Source organism: Malus domestica, chromosome 14, assembly GCF_042453785.1.
Source record: "Malus domestica chromosome 14, GDT2T_hap1".
NCBI lineage: Eukaryota > Viridiplantae > Streptophyta > Magnoliopsida > Rosales > Rosaceae > Malus > Malus domestica.
The window spans coordinates 11,025,501-11,047,256 of record NC_091674.1 but is presented as its reverse complement, the minus strand read 5'-3'; the positions used below and the strand labels follow the sequence as shown (position 1 = coordinate 11,047,256).

Sequence of the window (21,756 nt, the reverse complement as noted above, 5' to 3'; positions counted from 1 at the left end):
GCTGGACCACTGGAGTGGGCTGCTCATCGGGAGCAGGCTGCTCGGAGTGTGATGCACATAGGTGTGAGACTTGGGCTTGGCTTGGAAACTCGTTGAATTCACGTTGGGCTTGGAGTGACATGGCTTGGGCCGTGGCCTTGGTGCCGTTAGCCTTGGATGGCACGGCTCGAGCCGTGGTGAAGGCACCATGGACCTCGCCACGGGTGGCTACCAAGGTAGCCACTGTGGTGGTTCCCATGGTGGAAACTCGTGGTGGTGGTGCTGCTCCACTTATTGTCGCATTTAGCCTCACAGATCTCCGCAATCCCATTTCTTGAACATTAGAATTTTCACTTGTGGAATTTTCTAAATTTCTAGCCATTATATTTTGCTTATACGTTTTATCAAAGAACCTTTGCAAGTAAAAAATTCTAATAATAAGAACGTATGAAAAATATTCAAATGGACTAGAAAATAAAGAAAAAACCTTTTTGTGCGAGAGTCTTCTACGAGTATGGATTTCAACTCTCAATGAAAGCACCAATTTGTGGATGCAAATTTCTTCCTCCTCGATGTTGGACGATTTTGCACCTACAAAACAATTAACACCTTAGGTTAAGGCCAAGAGCTTCACGCGCCCACGATGAATGGGGGGGGCTTTGGCCGAAGAACTTCCGATGCCAAAGTTAGAATTTAGAGAGAAAGAGTGTTTAGAGAATTTTGGGATTTTTGCCAAAGTGTTGGAATCTCCTCCTTGGTGAAAATAGGTACCTATTTATAGGGCTAGGTAGGTTAACTTTAGGGAGAAAATGTGGCCGGCTACTAGGTGGGAATTTTAGGTTTTATTTTTTGGTTTAATTAGCCAATTAATTGGCTAATTAAATATGAAAGGAAATGTTTTGGTAATTATGGTATTGATTGGCTAATAAAAAGGAAGAAATGGTGGGAAAAGGTAGAAAAAAGGTAATGGATTAGGTTTTGAATGGGATAGCCGGCCCTTTAGTATTTTTAGGTTTGAGTGGATGTTTCAAATTGATAATTAAGGGATTGATTAGGTAATTAATCCCTTAATTAGTCAATTATTATGATTTTAGGAAATATGAAAGGAATAAGTAAATTATTTAGGTAATTGATTAGCTAAATAATGAAATGGGAAATATATGAATAAATTAGGTTTTAAGTTGATACCTATTTTGGGCACTTTTGACTTGGTTGAAAAATGATTGCCCACTGCTCGCGCGTAAGAATCCCGGTATGCCTCAAGGGTATTTTTGTCCTCTTATGTCCAAAAGTCCACGTGTCGCCTAGTGAATATTTTTGGCTCCACAATAAGGATAATTTGGTTGCGATGCGTATTCCATCCAATTCAATGAGTTAAGGAAAATTTGATGGTTAATTTGTGCTATCACGGTTAATTTGGGGTGTTGTCCTTCATAGTCTAAAGGAATAATAACTGGAAATTGGTTTGTATGCATATGTCATGTGTGGAGAAGGACCCTCTAACTAGCCTTTCACCCTTTTCAATTCATCAAATTCGTTTTTATAAAGTGTTTTATGCAAAGTTTCTGTTTTAAGTTTTAAATTCGTCAAAAACAATCCCCCATTCATTAAGTCTTGTTAGTTGAGTCATAATATGTTTTCTTTTAATCTTTTGAGTCAAGTTAAGTTTATTTTTGTCAAAATCACTTGTTAGGCCTAGAATTGAGTCTTTTTAATTGTTTGTTGCTGTTTTGAGTCATTTAAGTCAATTTTAAGTCTATAGAGTCTAGTTTAGTGTTTTTGAGTCTTATTTGTGTTGATTAGCATCCTTAGCATCCTTAGCATCCTTAGTTAATCCCCGGTCTAGAACAATCTCTATTTGCTTAATACTACAATTACATGTTTGAAAAGGTTTAATTTGTGTGTTAGTTAAATTTCACATCATTCGATGGAATGTTTTAGTGAAAATTTTGCTTCAATATTATAATTGTTAAAGGTCGATAGCCATATTTGCTGAAAGTTGTGAAAGATTCAAGATCAATGATGTTTTTGATTGAGTTTGTCAAGGGATAGAATGGTGGAAAGCCATTCCCTTTGTCTAATCACTTCAGTAAGGCCTAGAGCTAGAAGTTTATGAAGATATTTTGAAAGTTTATTCAGTAGTGTTAAGATTTGTTCACTTTAGTAAGGCCAATTGCCAGAAGTTTTTTGAAGTTTTTCTTGGAACTTCTCTTGGTATATTTCTTCATATTTCTTGGTGTTAAGATTGAATTCTTGTGTGATATTGATATAATTGCTGATTCAAGTGTCAAGATTGAAGGGTTATTGGGAATGTTAACTGTAAAGCTACAGGATGACAATTTTGTAAAGTGGAGTTACTAATATTAGTCAGTATTGAGGGGATATGATTTGTTTGATTTCTTTCTTGGGGAATCTACATGTCCACCCAAGTTTATGATTCGTACAGAAACTAGTGTAACAAAGGAAATCACTGCAGCTTACAAAGAATGGGTGAAGAAGGATATGGCATTGTTAGTTTGCTTATTGCCACTCTTTTTGCTGATGCCATGGAGCATGTCATCAAATGCAAGACATCTCATAAGGCATGGACATGCCTACAAGAAAAATTTTCATCAATTTCAGTAGTTCGAGTGAATCAACTGAAAACTAAGCTTCATACTGCAAAAAAAGGTGGAGAATCTGTGTATAAATTCTTGATGAGATTGAAGAATATTAGGGATTAGTTAGTTTCTGCAGGTGAAAAGATTTCGAATAATGATTTGACAATTGCAGTGCTATCTGGTGTACCTGCTAATTTTAGATGATAAGAACAGTGATTTTGGTAAGTGATACAACTTTGTCTCTAAAGGATTTCAGGGCTTAACTTCTTGTTGTAGAAATTGAGTCCAAGATGCAGTCTTTAACAAGTTCTATGGCTGCAATGTGTGTACTAGGTGAAGGGTCTAACTCACAGAGATATCAGGGATATGAGCATGGTGAAAGTTCAAATCCACAGGGAATGGCAGGAGGATACAATGGAGATCAATCTGGGAATAATTTTCAAGGTAGTGGTTTTATGGGAAATGGTAACAGATCTTCAGGGTTCAATAACAGAAATAGGAACAGCAATTTTAAGAAGTTTTGGCAATGGGACCAACAATTTCAAGAAATTATTCTTCCGGGTTCAATAATAGAAATGGAGGCAACAACAACTACTTTGGTAATGGGAAGAGTCTTCAGAATGGTTTTTTTTTTTTTTTTCTTTCTTTCTTTGGCAACAGTTATGGAAATGGTGGTTCTTTCTCTAGTAATGGGAACTCAAACTTTGGTAATGGCTATTCTAAGTCAAATTGGGCACCTCATAATGCATTAATTATTGAGAAATGTGCTTTATGTGCCTAAGATTACTGTCAATCTCTTATTTGTTAAAAAGTTATGTAAGAATAGTGGTTGCTGGTTTATTTGTAATGATACTGTGTTCTTTATACATGACAAGGCAACAAGGAAAGTACTGTACCAAGGAAGGAGTGATGGTGGGGATCTGTTTACAATACCAGTGAATGTGTTTGCCAAGTCATTTGCTGCAAGATTGGAAAGGTGTGCAACATTTCTGGGGAAGAAGATTCAAGCTTGAATTTGGCATCAAAGGTTAGGACATCATATGAGGAAGTGCTTGTTGCAATGTTAAAGGGGTCAAATGTTCCAATTAGTATAGATAGTTCTCAGTCTATATATTCTTCTTGTATTAGTGGTAAAATGACTAGGCAACCTTTCCCTATAAAACAATTTATAACTACTGTTCCATTTGAGAAAATACATACTGATGTATGGGGTCCATCCAAAGTTGTCTGTACAAGGGTACATATACTACATTAGCTTTGTGGATTATTATTCTAGGTTTCTGTGGATCTTTCCTATGAATAATAAATCACAAACTTTTCAAATATTTGCCAAGTTCTATGCCTTAGTTCTTAATCAATTCAATACTTCAATCAAGTGTTTACAATCTAATGGAGGAGGAGAGTTCTTCAGTAAGATGTTTGTTGATTTTCTGGAAAATAAACGAATCGGTCTTATGGTATCTTATCCATATACTCCTCCGCAAAATGGACTAGTTGGGAGAAAACATAGACATGTGGTTGAAACTGCTGTGACATTGTCGACTGTAGCAAAATTACCAACTCAATTATGTTATCATGCTTGCACACATGCTGCTTTTCTTATAAATAGGATGCCATGCAAAACATTAAGTATGGAGTCACCTTATCAGTTACTTTTTAGTAAAAAACCTAAAATCAGCACTTCAGAGTATTTGGTATTGCAGTTTACCCATTTTGAAGACCATACAATGAAAATAAACTGCATTCAAGATCAACTTTGTGTGTGTTTCTTGGATATATAATGGGATATAAATGAGTAGCTTGTTATAATCTCAGCAGTGAGAAGATAATCATATCAAGACATGTTTATTCATGATGAGGAGTTTATCCATACAAAATCAGATTAGTGACAGAAATGCAGAAGTGCGCAGAATTATATAAATGCAGTTCACAGTGTCATTCAGTCCAAATTGTGATACATATGCCATCTTTTGGTGAAAATACCTGTGCATTTCAGAATTTATAGATTCAAAATGGTTATGACAATACATCAGTTCCAGAAAGTGAGTCGCAAGTATCAAGCTCTGAAGTTTCAATGGCACACATCACTGAAAATCAAAGTTTATCTCAGTATAGCAGTCCCCATCACCATCACTTTGGTACATCAACTGGTATTTCTCCTTTGTTGCATGTCAATCACAATTCACAACTTGAGGTTCTATTTTCTATCCTCTATTAACTAATTCCTCTTATAAGTCTTTACTTGGTTCATCTACAATGCCTGAACATTCAATACAGACAAGTTTGAGAACTGGTATTGTAGAAAGGAAGACTTATGCATCATTAATGGCTATTTGTACTGAATTTTAATCTTTACAAGTTACAGATGAAGATCCTTCTGTTAAGGGTTTTTCTTTTCTTTCTAAGATCACGAATTCAATTGAACCATCATGGTTTAGAAAAGCTGCATCCATATCTCATTGGCAAATTAAAAAAAACCCTGATACCGATATTTTAAGGTATAAAGCAAAGTTTGTAGCTCAAGTTTTCTCACAGGAACATGGGATTGATTATTCTGATACTTTCAATCTAGTTGTCAAGTATACAACAGTGAGGATCATTATTGCATTAGCTGCTATAAATCATTGGGATTTGAAACAACTAGATCTTAAAAATACATTTATGCATGGAGATTTGTAGGATGAGGGTTTATATGAAGCAAGCACAAGGCTTTGTGGATCCAAGTCACCCTAATCATGTTTGTAAGTTGTTAAAGTCGCTATATGGATTAAAACAGGCACCCATGGCCTGGAGTTCAAAGTTCACAAGTTACTTGCTAGCAACGGGATTCATTGCATCAGTCTCATATACAAGTTTATTCAAGAAAACAGATAACACATACATAATCATCCTTTTGTTATATGTGGATGATATTATTTTGACTGGATCAAGCTTAGTTGAAGTTCAAAATGTGGTTCAAGAGCTTTTTACAGTCTTTGATTTGAAGGATTTGGGTAAACTCACATATTTCCTTGGTTTATAGATTCAATACAAACCAAATGGGGTTTGTTTATCAAGCAAAGTACATAAAGGATCTCATTCATAAATCCAGAAAGGATTCTTGTAAATCAGTTGCCACTCCTTGTAAACCTCATAATCAATTACTGGTCTTAGAAGACACTCCACTTCCAGGTCTAAGCACTTATAGATGCATTGTAGGTTCTTTGCAGTACTTGACTTTTACAACCTGACCTTGCATTTGCAGTCAATGCAGTGCGTCAGTATATGAACTCTCCAACTGAGATACATTTTGGTGCCGTCATAAAAAGGATTTTAAGATATTTGTAAGGAATAATGCAGAGTGGTAATGTGTATTCTACAACATCACAGTCAATTCTTGTTAGTGTATAAGCTATTGAGCTTACTTTGAAATTAGAAGTAAATAAGCCCTGTATTTAATTGTGTATTCACTTTGGTAATTTCACCAAGTGTAGGGCTCATATTGTAAAAGGGTCTTAGTAACAGGTGTAAGGATCTCTTTGTATCCATCTAGATGTGTGGCTGAGATCATCTTTTCTGATATACTTTGTAACCCATTCGGTGTGCACAGTGTGTGTGCGTGAAGGAATACATTTATAGATTTCTCTTTCTGCAAGTTAGTACAGAAAGCACCACCATCAAAATCTTCTCTCCATTGCTTTGATATGTTTTTCATTCCTATTCCTACTCCTCATTCATCTACAGAATAACTAACAGAACTTTAACATGGCCTCAGAACCAGGTTCGATCATTTGAGATTTGGGCGTAAAACCAATTGAGCTACACTCGAGCTTGTTCTGGATTGGGTAACGTTACCAGAATTTCATAAAACCCGATTTCGATTTGTATTCGCATCATCAAAGCTCGAAGATGGCTGGATCTGGAAGTTCTGAGGTGAGAACTCCAATCTTCTCCGGTGGGAACTACGAGTTCTGTAAAATCAAGATGGTGATCATTTTCAAATCTCATGGGTTATGAAAATTTGTAGAAAAAGGTGTTACGGTTTCAAACTCAAAGAAGGAAAAGATTGAAGGAAGCTTAGGAGAAGAAGACGATGAGAAAACTATTGCTACACATATGTAGGATGCAAAAGCTCTGGGTATTATTCAGAACGCAGTCTCAGATCAGATATTCCCTCAGATAGCTAATGCAGATTCTGCGAAGATGGCATGGGATCTGTTATATGGCGAGTACCATGGTGGTGATTAGGTAAGATCTGTGAAACTACAAAATCTGAGACGTGAATTTGAGTATGCTAGGATGCGTGATGATGAAACTCTGTCTGGGTATCTTACTAGGCTAAATGAATTGATTAATCAGATGAAAACATTTGGTGAGATTCTGTCTAATGAAAGGCTTGTACAGAAAGTTCTGATTAGTCTTAGTAAACCATATGATCCCATATGTCTAGTTATCGAAAATACCAAGTGCTTAGAGACTGTAGAACTGCAGGAAGTTGTAGCAATTTTGAAGAGTCAAGAACAACGATTTGATTTGCATAGTGTTGATACCACTGAAAGGGCTTTTGTCTCACTCTCTGTGACTCAAAAAGGGCAAACCAGTAGTAATGCTCAGTCTGGTACATTCAAATCATATAAGCACTTGAATTCGAAGGGAAAAAAATGGGAGTCTAAGTCTAAGTTTCAACAAAGGTCATTCACTAATCCTACACATAATTCACCTTCTCTTGGGTATATGAAGCAAGATACAGCTAAACCACAGTGGAAAGTGTGTTCCAAATTTCATTTTGGTGAATGTAGGTATAAGGGGAAGCCTAAATGTTATAATTGTGATAAGTTTGGACATTGGGCCAGGGAATGCACAGCAGGCAAGGTCATTCAAAAGGCAAACTGTGCCAATCAAACAGAAGTTACTAGAAATCTGTTCTATGTCAGCAGTGAAATTTCTGAAAACAAAATGAATGGAAACTGGTATATTGATAGTGGGTGCAACAATCATATGACAGGGAATGCAGATCTTCTTGTCAATATAAGAACTAATGTTACTAGAAAGGTTCAAATACCCACTAGTGAATTGGTAAATGTTGCAGGAATGGGTTCTTTGGAAATTGATACAAATAAAGGAAAGAAGTACATCAGGGAAGTCATGCATTTGCCCAGGTTGAAAGAAAACTTACTAAGTGTGGGGCAAATGGATGAGCATGGATACTTCCTATTATTTGGAGGAAACATGTGTAGTGTGCTTGATGGATCTTCACTGGAGAATCTTGTCATCAAAGTAAGGAAGAAGGAAAATAGGTGTTATCCTCTCTCCCTATTGGAAAATACTCAGTTTGCTCTGAATGCTAGTATTGGTCCAGATTCTATCTGGATTTGGCACAAGAGATTAGGACATCTAAATCTCAGGAGCCTTAAACAACTTAGGGAGCATGAAATGGTGCATGGTCTTCCACAACTTGAGGATACTAAAGGTGTGTGTGAAGGGTGCCAGTTAGGAAAACAACATCATGACTGGTTTCCAAAAGAGCAAGCTTGGAGAGCAAGTAAACCCTTAGAGCTGATACATAATGATCTGTGTGGCCCTATGCAAACTGAATCAGTTGCTGGAAATAAGTATTTCATGCTTCTAATTGATGATCATACCAGAATGTCGTGGCTCTATTTTCTGAGACAAAAATCTGAGGCTCTAACCTGTTTCAAGAAATTTAAAGCTATGGTGGAATTACAAAAGGGTCTCAAAATAAAGTGCCTAAGGAGTGACAGAGGAGGAGAGTTTGTGTCAAATGAATTCAATGAATTCTTAGAGATTGAAGGGATTCAAAGACAACTATCTATGGCCTATACTCCACAGCAAAATTGAGTAGTGGAGAGGAAGAATAGAATGGTTGTAGAAATGGCTAAGGCAATGTTTCATGATAAAACCATGCCATACTTTCTGTGGGCAAAAGCAGTACACACAACTGTGTACATTTTGAACAAATCACCTACAAAAGCACTCAATAATTTAACACCATTTGAGGCTTACAGTGGCAGAAAACCAGGGGTTGGTCATCTAAAGGTGTTTGGATTAGTATGCTATGTACATGTACCATCTGAGACAAGACAAAAGCTGGATGCTAAGAGTGTTAAAGGTGTCTTTGTTGGATATGCTACATGTGAGAAGGGATATAGAGTACTTGATCCATGTGCTAAGAAACTAATCCTGTCAATGGATGTAGTTTTTTATGAGACAATGACATGGACTTGGAAGGAAAGTTCATAAAAGGCTGTAGCTGTGACTTACATTCAGAATCATTCTGAAGATCAAACTACTATGAATGCAAATGAGTTGAGGGAAGCTGAAGAAAGTCCCTCTGATTCTAGTCTACTATTCTATGTTAAGGAACCAGAATGTAGCACTCATGAATCTGTGCAGATTTCTCAGTCATTTGATCACACCCCAGTAAAATGGAGAAACATAAATGATATTATGGCACAGTGCAATCTCTGTATTGTGGAACCTGAAAAATTCGAAGAAGCTGCACAAGATCAGGCTTGGGTAAAAGCTATGGAAGAAGAATTGTCCATGATTGAGAAGAATATGACTTGGGAATTGGTAGATAGACCAAGTGATAAACATGTTATTGGAGTGAAATGGGTATTCAAAACCAAGTTGAACTTGGATGGTTCAGTACAAAAGAACAAGGCAAGACTAGTTGCCAAGGGGTATGTGCAGAAACCAGGAATTGACTGAAATGAGACTTTTGCCCCGGTTGCAAGATTGGACACAATCCGAACTTTGGTAGCTCTTGCTGCACAGAGAAGCTGGAAATTATATCAACTTGATGTTAAATCTGCATTTTTGAATGGAAAATTGCAGGAAGAAGTCAATGTTGAACAACCTGAGGGATTTGTGATTGATGGCAAGGAGGATAAAGTCTACAGACTGTATAAGGCTTTGTATGGGTTTAAGTAGGCACCTAGAGCCTGGTATGGGGAGATTGATAGTTACTTCACTCAGTGTGGGTTCATAAAAAGCTTGAGTGAAACAACTCTCTATACTAAGACAATGGGAGATAAGGATATTCTAATTGTCTCTATCTATGTTGATGACATAGTATACACTGGGAATAATCAAGAGATGCTGAATGAGTTCAAAAAAGACATGAAAGTTAAATATGAAATGACAGACCTCGGGTTACTTCATCATTTTCTGAGGATGAGAGTAATACAAACAGATACAAACATCTTTATTCACCAAAGGAAGTATGCTTCTTCCTTATTGTATAAATTTGGTCTAAAGGAGTGCAAACATGTTTCCATACCTCTCATTGCTACTGAAAAATAAAGCAAGGATGATGGGAGTGGTGCAGCAAATGAGGAGCAGTATAGGAAAATTGTTGGAAGTCTGTTGTACCTTACTGCCACAAGGCCAGATGTAATGTATGCAACTAGTTTACTAGCCATATATATGCACTGTCCTACAAATAAACACTATGGAACAGCTAAGAGAGTGCTCATATATGTTAGAGGAACATTGGACTATGGCTTGAAGTATGAGAAAGGCAAGAAGGCGGTCTTGGTTGGTTTTTGCGATAGTGACTGGGGATGATCACTTGAAGACAGCAAAAGCACTTTAGGCTATGCCTTCTCCTTTGGAAGTAGAGTGTTCTCATGGGCCTCTGTGAAACAAAATTGTGTTGTTCTTTCTACTGCAGAAGCTGAGTACATAAGTGCTTCTGAAGCCACAGCTCAGGCCATATGGCTCAGATTCATCCTGGACGATTTTGGAGAGCTACAAGCAGATGTAACTCCCTTGCAGTGTGACAACACATCTGTAATCTCAATAGCTAAGAACCCCGTGTTTCATCAGAGGATAAAACACATCGACAGGTGATATCACTTCATCAAGGATGCCTTGCAACAAGGGATAGTTGATTTGGTCTACTGTCCTACAAAAGAACAAGTGGCAGACATCTTCACCAAAGCTTTGCCGAAGGAGAGATTCAACTATCTCAGGGACAAACTTGGAGTTATATCAGCTCAAAGCTTAAAGGGGAGTGTTAGTGTATAAGCTATTGAGCTTACTTTGAAATTATAAGTAAATAAGCCCTGTATTTAATTATGTATTCACTTTGGTAATTTCACCAAGTGTAGGGCTCATATTGTAAAAGGGTCTTAGTAACAGGTGTAAGGATCTCTTTGTATCCATCTAGATGTGTGGCTGAGATCATCTTTTCTGATATACTTTGTAACCCATCCGGTGTGCACAGTGTGTGTGCGTGAAGGAATACATTTATAGATTTCTCTCTCTGCAAGTTAGTACAGAGAGCACCACCATCAAAATCTTCTCTCCATTGCTTTGATCTGTTTTTCATTCCTATTCCTACTCCTCCTTCATCTACAAAATAACTAACAGAACTTTAACAATTCTCCCAACTTTTTCAGATTTTGATTGGGTTGCAGATCTCAATACAAGGAGATCTGTTATAGGATACATTGTTTATCTTGGAATCAATCCAATTTCATGGCAGTCAAAGAAACAATCATATGTCTCTAGGAGCTCTACGGAGGCTGAATATAAGGCACTTGCTCACACAGTTGGAGACCTAGCTTGGGTAAGGCAAATACTAAAAGATTTGAAGTGTGTATTGCCTCAACCACCAATGATACATTGTGACAACAAGTCTACCATAACATTGAGTTCCATTCCTATCTTTTATTCCAGAATAAAGCACTTGGATACAGATTATCATTTTGTGAGGGAAATAGTGTAGAAGGGAAATCTTGAGGTACTTTGTATTCCTATAGAAGGACAAACTGCAGATGTTTTGACTAAAGGGTTACACGGTCCTTATTTCTCAAACATTGTTACAATCTCAAGCTAGGAAATCCTAGCTTAGATTGAGGGGGGATGTTGACTATATCTGTGAAGTGTGCAAATGTCCAACTCAACAAAAGTTAGTTAGATAGTTGTTATTGTTGCTAGAGTTTGTTTGGCTGTTATCTCAGTAGCTTAGGCTGAAAGCTAACATTTGTAGCTGTATGAAGTTGTAATCTCATAATTGTAAACTCAATTCATTCACTATCAATACAATACAAGTCCTCTCTTTGTTCATCTCTCTCTCTAAAGTTTCATAGTGTTCATAGTATATTTTCTGCATTCTTAATACTTTGTTAATATTTTTTACTCAACTTTTAACACACATTTTTGTAGGGTTCACTTCGTAATGTATTTTAAGAACCCGAATTGTGTATCTTTTAGGTCTTCCCTCAAAGATCATATCTATCAAAAATCACCCAAATCTAAAACCATATGACCATTCAATTAAAGGTTTAGGGTTTCTTGTAGAACCGTACGTATTCGTCCATTTTCTTTACTACAAATGAATGTCTAAATGGTTTTGGAGTTGCCCAATTTTTTGCAAGAATGATCTATGAACAATGTTCTAAAAGATAAACGGTTTGGATCTTCAAAATATATTACGGAGTAAACCCACAAGAACATGTATAAAAAAATCATATAAAAAAGTGGTATCCCGAATTCACCGTATATATATTTCTCTTGACAAATATAATCCAACAACCACCTTCTAATATTAGTAAAAAAAATAATAAATACACATTCATGCACCATCTTCTGAACTGCGCCAAAAACTATATACCTCTTCTGTGCATTAATTATTACCATGCAAGCGGTTCAAAGGGTACACTGCATTTTTTACCAGATTCGAAGGATCGGTGCCTCTTCTGCATGCATCACTCTCAACCAGTAGACCACCATGCAATGCAGGTATGATATATGTATATGTATATGTGTATGTGTTAATGTGTATATGTATATGTGTACGTATATGTGTATATACAATACACTCTCAAATGCTTTGGCAGAAAAAACCAGCCTTAATTTGGTGGGGGCGCCTATAATCTATTGGACCAAAAGGCAAAGGCTGCTAATTAGACACTAATGGGTTTCTATATACATAGTTATATTAATAATAGTGCAACGCGCATGTTGGTTGATGCTGTTTGTTTCTCATGCATCCAAGTTGAGATATATATATATACACACACACACAGACTCTTTATGCAAAGGGATTCTTATTTTTTGAAAAAAATAGAGATTAAGTGTGGGGCTCACTTCACATCAAATTTCAATGATCCGAACCGTCTATTTTGTGAGTCTCGATTCATAGATTATCCTTGCAAAAATTCAATTCAATCCGAAACCATTTGCCTATTTAATTATTAAGATCAAATTTCATTGTTTCTTATAAAACAAAGTATTCGTTCATTTCTTTGAACCCAATTAGATGTCTTAAATATTTATGATTTGGCTAATAATTTGCAAGGATGATCTATGAGGTACAACTTGAAAAATAGACGTTCAGATCGTTAAAATTTGATGTGGTGTGGACCCCACAACTAATCCCTATTTTTATAAAAAAATAAAAATAAAAATCCATTCCCTTAAAGGCTTTCTATATATATATATAGGCTCAACTAGCATTCGAATTCTTGCTTTATTTCTTATTTAATCCCAATTGTTAATTTTGAGCATTTGAAAACCATACCCATGCCAAGCCAATATAAATCAATTAATAAATCTTACCAACATTTAATCCCAATTGTTAATTTTGAGCATTTGAAAACCATGCCCATGCCAAGCCAATATAAATCAATTAATAAATCTTACCAACTTGGTAGTAGATATTAGGTGGCATGGTGGCATGCATCGAGATCATTGGATCAACTTAATATAGGATTCGAAGTTGTTAACCAAAAGTAGGTTTAAGATTATATTTGAGAGCTGTTATTAATACTCCTTAAACCTTAATTTGCACTCATTTTATATTTTAAATTATCTTTTCTAATTCTTTTAATGAGATTTCCGATTTTACCCCTGTATCACTTTTAGTATCCTCTAGACACTTGAAAACCTCATTAAGTGTGATGACATAAATATTATAGGAAAATGTAGAGACCTTTTATGCTCTAGAAGCAAGCAATACCGGATACGTCGCCTCCACACAAAAGCCAAGTCGGCCATTTTAGGGACTTTGCCACACAAAAGCCAAGTCGGCAATTTCAGGGACTCTGCCATCGATCTTCAAAAATATTGTTCAAGGTTGTTAAGGAACATGAGCTTGCATATTTGGTTTCTGGGGATTTTACCAGATACTTTTGTTAGATTGCGTGAACGCTCGATTATAATCGAAAGTGAGCAGGTGGTTTGTTTTATCTTTGCTTTCTTTCTTGCATTTAGTGGTATTTTGCTTCTTAAACAACATTTCTTAAAAAATACGTGGAGGAGTGTAGACTGAGATTTAGAGAGTGCTAATAACAGTTCCCTTATATTTTCTTCAAAAATACTTTTGCTTTTCTACATAAGCTCACTTACCGTGGATCTCCACACTGTTGAACGATTAGTATACAAATACCAAATCGTTAGTTCTTCTCTTTATTTAAGCTTAACTTTTAATTATATTCATCTATGAATTTAACAATGAGAAATAACTTTTGCACTCTTATTATCTGCACTATTCCATTTTACAAGACGATATGTTAACTGATGTCAGTTAAGGGAGCAGAAAAATTTAAGGGAGATTTTTGAATTCGGTCCGTAGTTAATTTTTGACTAAAACCTTATAATAGTATTCAATTTTTGACTCATTATATCAATATTAATATGTATATTTCTAAATGTTTGACATTTATGATATTTATAATCCCATATTGTGTATGTATGTATGTATGTATGTATGTATGTATGTATGTATGTGTCTGTGTGTGTGTATATATATATGTGGCATATAAGATTTAAAGTCCCTCATTATATTACAATGTAATAATATGAAACGGCCTACAATACAAAGTTTTCAAAAAATTTTATTGAATAAATGAATAAAAACAATGTAATAATATGATGAAATCATAAATAGCAAAAGAATTCTATCAAAAAATAAAAAATAAATAGCAAAATAATGTATCCATAGTGTTAAAAAAATTGTAAAGCTATTTAAGAATGTACCCAAAATTTCATATGGATACAGTATTTTGTTTGAAATTTTATTATACCAAAAGTCTTAGACTAAATTTTTTGTCAATTTGAATACTTTGATTGAAAGACAAAATATTATTTTTTAGTATTAATTTCTCCCTATAATCTTGATAATTCGTCTTACACTTATCTTTTAGTTTTTCACAAAATAAAACGTTACATTTGATAATTCGTCTTACACTTACCAAATGTAACGTTTTTAACACTAAATTAATATAGTTTAAAAATTTAATTTAATTATGTTAATATGTAAACATTTTATTATTGAAATAATGACATTCATTAAAACCTAAGGACCTTGATAAAAATTGCAAAGAAATAAGGTTTTAATCAATGGAATAGAAGAAAGAGGGATGAGAACCTAATTTCTCCAAAATTTAATCTTAAATAAGGTGGGTAAGTACATAATTATAATGACACACCCCGTCCCGAAGGAGGGCATGCTGGCCGTCACGTGAGAGTGACGTAACCATTTACACAGTTCGGAAGCTTTAAAAATACAATTACTAAGATGAAACACCTGATGGTGAGTCCTACTTTTGTGAATTCTGTCAGAACACCGCTGGATTCCTCATGGCCACCAAAGCTCTGCTATCGAGAACCTGGAGGGGCGCAAAACAAAGTTGAGTGGGTCAATAAACCAAAGTTTTGTGAAAACATTTCATTTAAAACACTTCTAATCCCTCGCTGTAAAACCTGTATACTTTCCCAGAAAATAACATATAGTATATAAACATATATATATCATCAAAAGCTCAAATCACAATCCTTCAACGCTTTTCAGAAAGAATATGCCATGCCATGCCATATGCCAAAATATAATATGAATGCATCAATATAAATCAGGTGAAATAATAAATCAACCGGAGACCCCACAGTGGTCCTGTACGGCTGATTCTATAGCTCAATATCTCATCCAGCCGGAGTCACCAACTGTGACCTGTACGGCCCTGCCGGAGTCACCAACTGTGACCTGTACGGCACTACATTGCACATAAGTCGGAACTACCTATAGTAGTATGTACGACTAAGATGGTGCAATAATACGCTCTAGTGCTTCTCTCATCAATCATCTTTGCACATAATCTAAGGTCACCTACCAGTCGGAACGTCTGTACGACTGGCATGTCGGAACCACCTCTGGTGGTCTGTACGACTAGCATCTACTTGGATCCAAGGTGAGCGTGTGATGCAGGGTGAATAACATAAGCACTAACACCGGGGGTGCAGGTTATGAGCTCTCAACACAATTCACATCATCAATAAATCACATGAACAACATAAACCTCACCTGATACTCACCTGTGCGTCCACAACACCATTTCACATATATGCATCATATACCAAATCATATAATTCATATAATTTGTATGCATGGCGTTTCAAAACTCATTTCATAACGCATTTCATTTAAATTCGATTTCTGGGAAAATCAATAGTATATAGGTATATATAGAAAACAAATGCCCACTCACCTGGAGTTCGCCCAACAACTCCCTAGCACAACACATCAAGGCGTCATGACGATCGGCGTCTAGAACAATAATCAAATCCAACCTCAGAAATCATATCAATAGAATATATACTTATATAAAACACGTCACTACGTAGTTCGATCCGGAAGATCTGCAACTCAGATTTCAAATCCATAACTTTCAGAGGTCCACAATATACCTCTAGGACAACATCCTAAAATTTCCTTACCATCCGACGGTCGGATCTCCGATAATTATCAAAACCAAGTAACGGTTAACATTCTATTTTATGAACTTACAACTCCAATTCCGGAAGATCCGTAAATCAGATTCCCAATCCGTAAGTTCCTATAATCCCCAAATATTACGTATTACAACGTATCAAAGTTTGGTGACGATCCAACGGTCGGATTGTCAATTCACATTTTCACCTAACCACGAATCTAAACGAACTTAGGTTCAATTACTCAATTTACGTCCATCAATTATCAAAACTGAACCTAGAACCTTAAACACATGCTAAGAATGACATTGGAGGGCCATTGGCCACGCGCCGCCGCACGGGCCGCCGCGGGTGGCGGTCGGCCGCCCCGGTTCGACGGAAAATCTAACTATTTCAAAAAATTACCAAAATTTGCAGATTTGAAGATCTCAATGAGTAGAGTAAACTTTATACCTGAAGCCAAGGCCAATTTGGCCTGGAAGAGCTCCAATTTTGCCAAACCCGTGAAGAACCCTAGAATTGGGTGTTTTCAATTCGTCCTTCAAATCAACTCCACCGTCCAAATCAATGCTTGGGCTTTGTTCCAGGTCCTAAGGGAATGCTAATGATGTTAGTAATTGAAAGAAAACATTTCAAGATTTGAAGAATTTGAACAAGAAAGTCGCGGCACCCACGGGTGCGTTTTTCACCAAACCACCATCAAAGTTCATGATTTTTGGGGTGAAACATGAAGAGGGAAGGCCTAGGTGTTGATTGGGAGTGGTACCTTGATCCAATTCGTCGGAAAATTGAACGAGAACGGCGAGAAACCGTCGGTTTGAAGGCACGGGTCGCACGGGTCAAGGATGACCCGTTTCCTCCTTTTCCCCCGTTCACCACTCTCCCTCATTTCCCTCCTTTCTTCTCCCTCTGATTGGTCCTCCACCTTCTTTTCTTTCTGGTTGGCCCAACTCCTCCCTCTCTCCTGTTCCGATTGGGCAGTTTGCCCTTCTCTCCTCCTTTTTGTTTCTCCTCTTCTTTTCTTCACATACATACACACACAAAAACCTTTCGACATCTTTTTATTTTTTATTTTTTATTTTATTTTATTTCCTTACATCCAAGCCATCCAAATTTTAATAATAAAATTCATAAAATGCCCAAACTTCAAACTTTAAAATCTTAACGAACTGTCTGTGCCCACGCTTCCGTAGTGACAAGTACCATGAGGATATTCCAAGAAAACAAATCTTAGATGGCACGACACGACGATTAACCTCAACTAATGCGCGTGCCTCAAAGGGCATTTTTGAAAAATCCTTTATTAAAACTTTAAAAACTCTTAAAATCAGGGACCGGCTGCCACAATCTACCCACCTTAAAAAATTTCGTCCTCGAAATTTACCCAATCTTTACAATCCATCGATATCCATAAAACAACCTGAAACACCTCTCTCATTCGATCTTTCGTCTACCAAGTAGTTTCTTCTGCTGAATGATTCATCCAAAAATTTCACTAACTTCACTGTTTTATTCCTTAGAACTTGTCCTTCCAATCCAAGATAATCACTGGTTCCTCAACATAAATCAAATCCGGATTAAATTCCAAAGATTAAGGATGAATCATACGCGACGAACCTGCTACTTTATAACGAAGCATCAAAACATAAACTACACTATACACCTTATCCAATCCCGAAGGTACTCAAACTTGAAAGTATTTCACCGATTCCTTCAATAGTCAAAGACGGCCTGATGTACCTAGGATTTAACTTGTCTTCCATTTCGACCCGAGCCGCACCTTTCCAAGGTGATAATTTCAAAAACATCCAATCTCCTGCATTACACGTCCGGTCAGTGGCATGTTTGTTTGCTAAGCTCTTCAGCCGATCTTGGCTCACTTCCAGGTTAGACTAAATTACTTGAATATTCCGAGTAGTCTCCTCTACTAACTCAAGGCCTAGAATACCATCCGTCCACAATTCTAACAATTTCGAAACACAAGACACATCTTTACACGGCCTTATGGTGTTGCTCACGGGAACAAACTTAAAGGTCCAACATACCCACGAAGTTCAACATATCTGTAGGCCTAAATCTCTTTTCCATAAGACAGATAAATAACTGTTGCACTTCTGGAAAGGTTACTGCTCTTTCATTGAAGAATACTGCGCTGATTTAGTAAGCCAATCAATTATCACCTCAATTTCATCATAACCATCTCGTGAACGAGGAAACTTGCACACATAATCTATATTAATATTTTCTCATTTCCGTTGTGGAACGGGAAGTAACTACATCAATCCAAAAGACTTATTTCTTTCCGTTTTAACTTGCTGACAGATGTTACATTTATTTATACATACAAACATTTCTCTTTTCATACATGTCCAATAGTAAAATGATCGAATGGTATAATACATCTTAGTACCTCCAGGATGCATGGTATAGGCTGAACAGTACGCAAATTCCAAAATTGCATCCTTTAATTCTATAACATTAGGTATAAACACCTTGTTCTCTTGCATAAGCTTGCCATCTGATTCTTTAACCCTGAGGTCTTTCTTTTTCCCGTTATTCCTTGCTTTAAATAAATTCTTGAATTTCTTCGTCAAACGCTTGAGTCTCGAGTACGACCTACCAAATAGGCCTAACTTGAAAATTAGCAAGTACGTTTTCTTTTCGGTCTTCCATTCCCAACTTTACTCTAGTAGATCTCAAATCCACAAGAAGATGGACATGGCTATTGTACCAAGTATTAATTCTCGCTGGGGTCTTCCTACTAAAAGCATTGGCCACAACATTTGCACGATCACCCTGGTCGTGCAATCATAATCACTAAGCAACACAATCCACCTTCGTTGCCTAAGATTAAGATACCTCTGAATAAACAGATATTGGATACTCTTTTGATTCATAAAAATCTTACATTTTCCTCCATAAAGGTAATGTTTCCAAATCTTCAAAGCAAAGATGATAGTTGCTAATTCTAAATCATGAGTAGGGTAATTCATCTCATGAGGTTTCAATTGTCGCGAAGTGTAACAATCACTCAATCATGTTGCATCAACACACATCCTAACCCATTCAAGGATGCATCATTGTAGACCTTATAATTACCTTTATCATCTTGGAGTGCTAAAACAGGTGTATGAGTGAGATAATGCTTCAGTTGCTGAAACTTTGCTCACAATTTTCATCCACTCAAACCTAACCTCTTTTCTAGTCGATCCCGTCAATGGCAAAGCAATGATTGAAAAATCCTTTACAAACGTCTATAGTAGCCTGCTAGACCATGAAAACTCAGTACCTTAGTGACGGTTTGAGGTTGTTCCCAATTCTCCCCAGTTGTCACTCATTGAGGATCTACTTGAATACCTTGTATAGATATCACATGTCCCAAAAATGCCACTTGATTCATCCAAAATTGACATTTGCTAAACTTAGCATACAACCGAAGTTCCTTCAAACATTTTAACACCAACTCAAAATGACTAGTATGCTTTACTTTCACTTAAAAGTATACCAGACCTCAACTCTTTCCTTGAAAACACATAGGCACCTCTAAGCTGATCAAACAATCATCAATGTGCGGCAATGGATAACGGTTCTTATTCGTTACCCGATTCAATTACCTAATATCCATACATATTCTTAAGGTCCCGTCTTTCTTCCTTATAAACAAAGCTGGGATTTTCCAAAGTAACGTACTAGGTTGACTGAAACCTTTATCAACCAATTCCTGCGACTGAATTTTCAATTCCTTTAACTTTGTAGGAACCAATCTATAGCATAAAGTCTGTACTTGGAGACAATTCAGTAGTGAACACCACATCTCTGTCTGGTAGCAATCCATGTAAATCATTCCGAAAACACATTAGGAAAATGTCTACCACTCGTACGTCATCCACAATACTAGGAGTACGATCCTGCAACACCACATGAGCTAGGTATCCTTGGCAACCTTTTGATAACAATCTCTTTGCTCTCACAACAGAAATAACGGCATGCCTCACTCCACTTTGCTCAATCCCAAAAGTAACCTCTGATAATTCAAGACAATGGAAAGTAACTGATTTCCCGTAGCAATCCATATTGGCATGATTAATGTAACCAATATGTGCCTAAAATCACATCAAAATCCACAATGTCTAGCGGGATACGATTCGCTGGCATAACTACTTCTTCCACCATCACTGGACACCCTGAATAATCATAACCAACATAGAATGACCTACCTGTTTACTTTCTTAACGAATCCAACAAATAAGTTATGGATATTACGGTCTGCAGCCCGCAATAACGATAACTCACTGTCGTCTCGATAAGTAAGCAACAATTCTTAAGGGTGCAATATTATCATTTTACTCCTCACATGGAAAATACATATATACACCTCGATCGTGCTCATTCACTACTTCATTGGGCAACATCGTCAATAATAAGAATTATATCAGCTGGAGTCAGCTAGAATGACCTGTACGGCTGAGTCTGCAGCTCGACCATCCATGTTAGCACATAAGTCGGAGTCACACATAGTGACTTGTACGACTTACTCATCAATTTTCCAAGTGATATGTCAAGGAAGACTGCTGGGTAACAACTGATCACAGGGACAATTCATACCTCTATGTTTCATCTAACCACATGAACACATTCACAACTTCCCACACTCTCCAAAGTGCCTAATATTGTACCTACGGTGCAAAGATACATTTCCTCTACCAGAGTCACCTTGTCTCTGAGATCTGGGATCACTAGTAAATCTATCATTTCGCCTCTGACTAGTGGCACTAAAACCTCAGCTGGGAAAATTAGCTCTAGTTTCACTTCTTTTGAAGCTCTAAGTCTTCCGAGGTCTTTGATATGACGGATCTTTAACTTTATCATCTTTCTTCTGATTCTCATTCTTTTCTTATTCCTCTTAGCTGATCATGTTCTCAGAGTCCTCAATGCTCAACAACATCTCGTAAACTCCTGGTAAAAAGTACAATGAATAGTGGTCTCCAAAGAACGCCACTTCTTCTTATTATCCAGCCAAAAACGACATAACACCTCAACCGGATTAGCAACAACATCCGAATGGAAACAAGGTAAGTCTGTAAACTCTCTATAATAATATGCCGGAGGAATGAACTTTTCCTTAAACAATTTTTAAACGACTTCTAAACAATTGTTCTTCCGATAACATCGGATAACATTCCTATCTCCATCAGAATGCAGATTCAACACTCAGAAACTAGATAGTCATCTCGACCCATTTGTCGGGAGGAAGATTTCCTTGACTTTGCCTAATCTGAAACGTCTTTTCCCAAATGATTAAGCCATCGATCTGCTCCCTTAGGTTATTCATTTCCCTAAAGTGATTCAAATTTAACTTATAACCAGTCTCAAAAGGTTCCTTTAGATAATAGACTGAATCACAATGGCAATAGTTTCCCCCCAAACTACTATATTAGGGAAATTAGGCTCATCCGAACTA

The 21,756-nt window shown here is 36.7% G+C and overlaps 1 protein-coding gene across 1 annotated transcript; it reads right to left on the bottom strand.

Moving 5' to 3' along the window:
* Positions 1-14,968: 14,968 nt before the first annotated feature.
* On the bottom strand, positions 14,969-17,344 carry LOC139191318 (uncharacterized). The gene is made up of 4 exons (XM_070811975.1): positions 17,062-17,344; positions 16,749-16,885; positions 16,073-16,131; positions 14,969-15,199 (listed from the first exon to the last, which is right to left on the bottom strand). The coding sequence occupies exons 1-3, from the start codon at positions 17,326-17,328 to the stop codon at positions 16,116-16,118; spliced, it is 420 nt and encodes a 139-aa protein (XP_070668076.1). The 5' UTR covers positions 17,329-17,344; the 3' UTR covers positions 14,969-15,199; positions 16,073-16,115.
* Positions 17,345-21,756: the final 4,412 nt, after the last annotated feature.

Excerpts from the sequence above, each read along its gene's own strand:
- LOC139191318 (XM_070811975.1), bottom strand. The coding sequence starts at position 17,328 with ATGTATGTGAAGAAAAGAAGAGGAGAAACAAAAAGGAGGAGAGAAGGG. Across the intron at positions 16,886-17,061 it reads TTCCGACGAATTGGATCAAG|GACCTGGAACAAAGCCCAAG; the intron begins GTACCACTCCCA and ends GCATTCCCTTAG.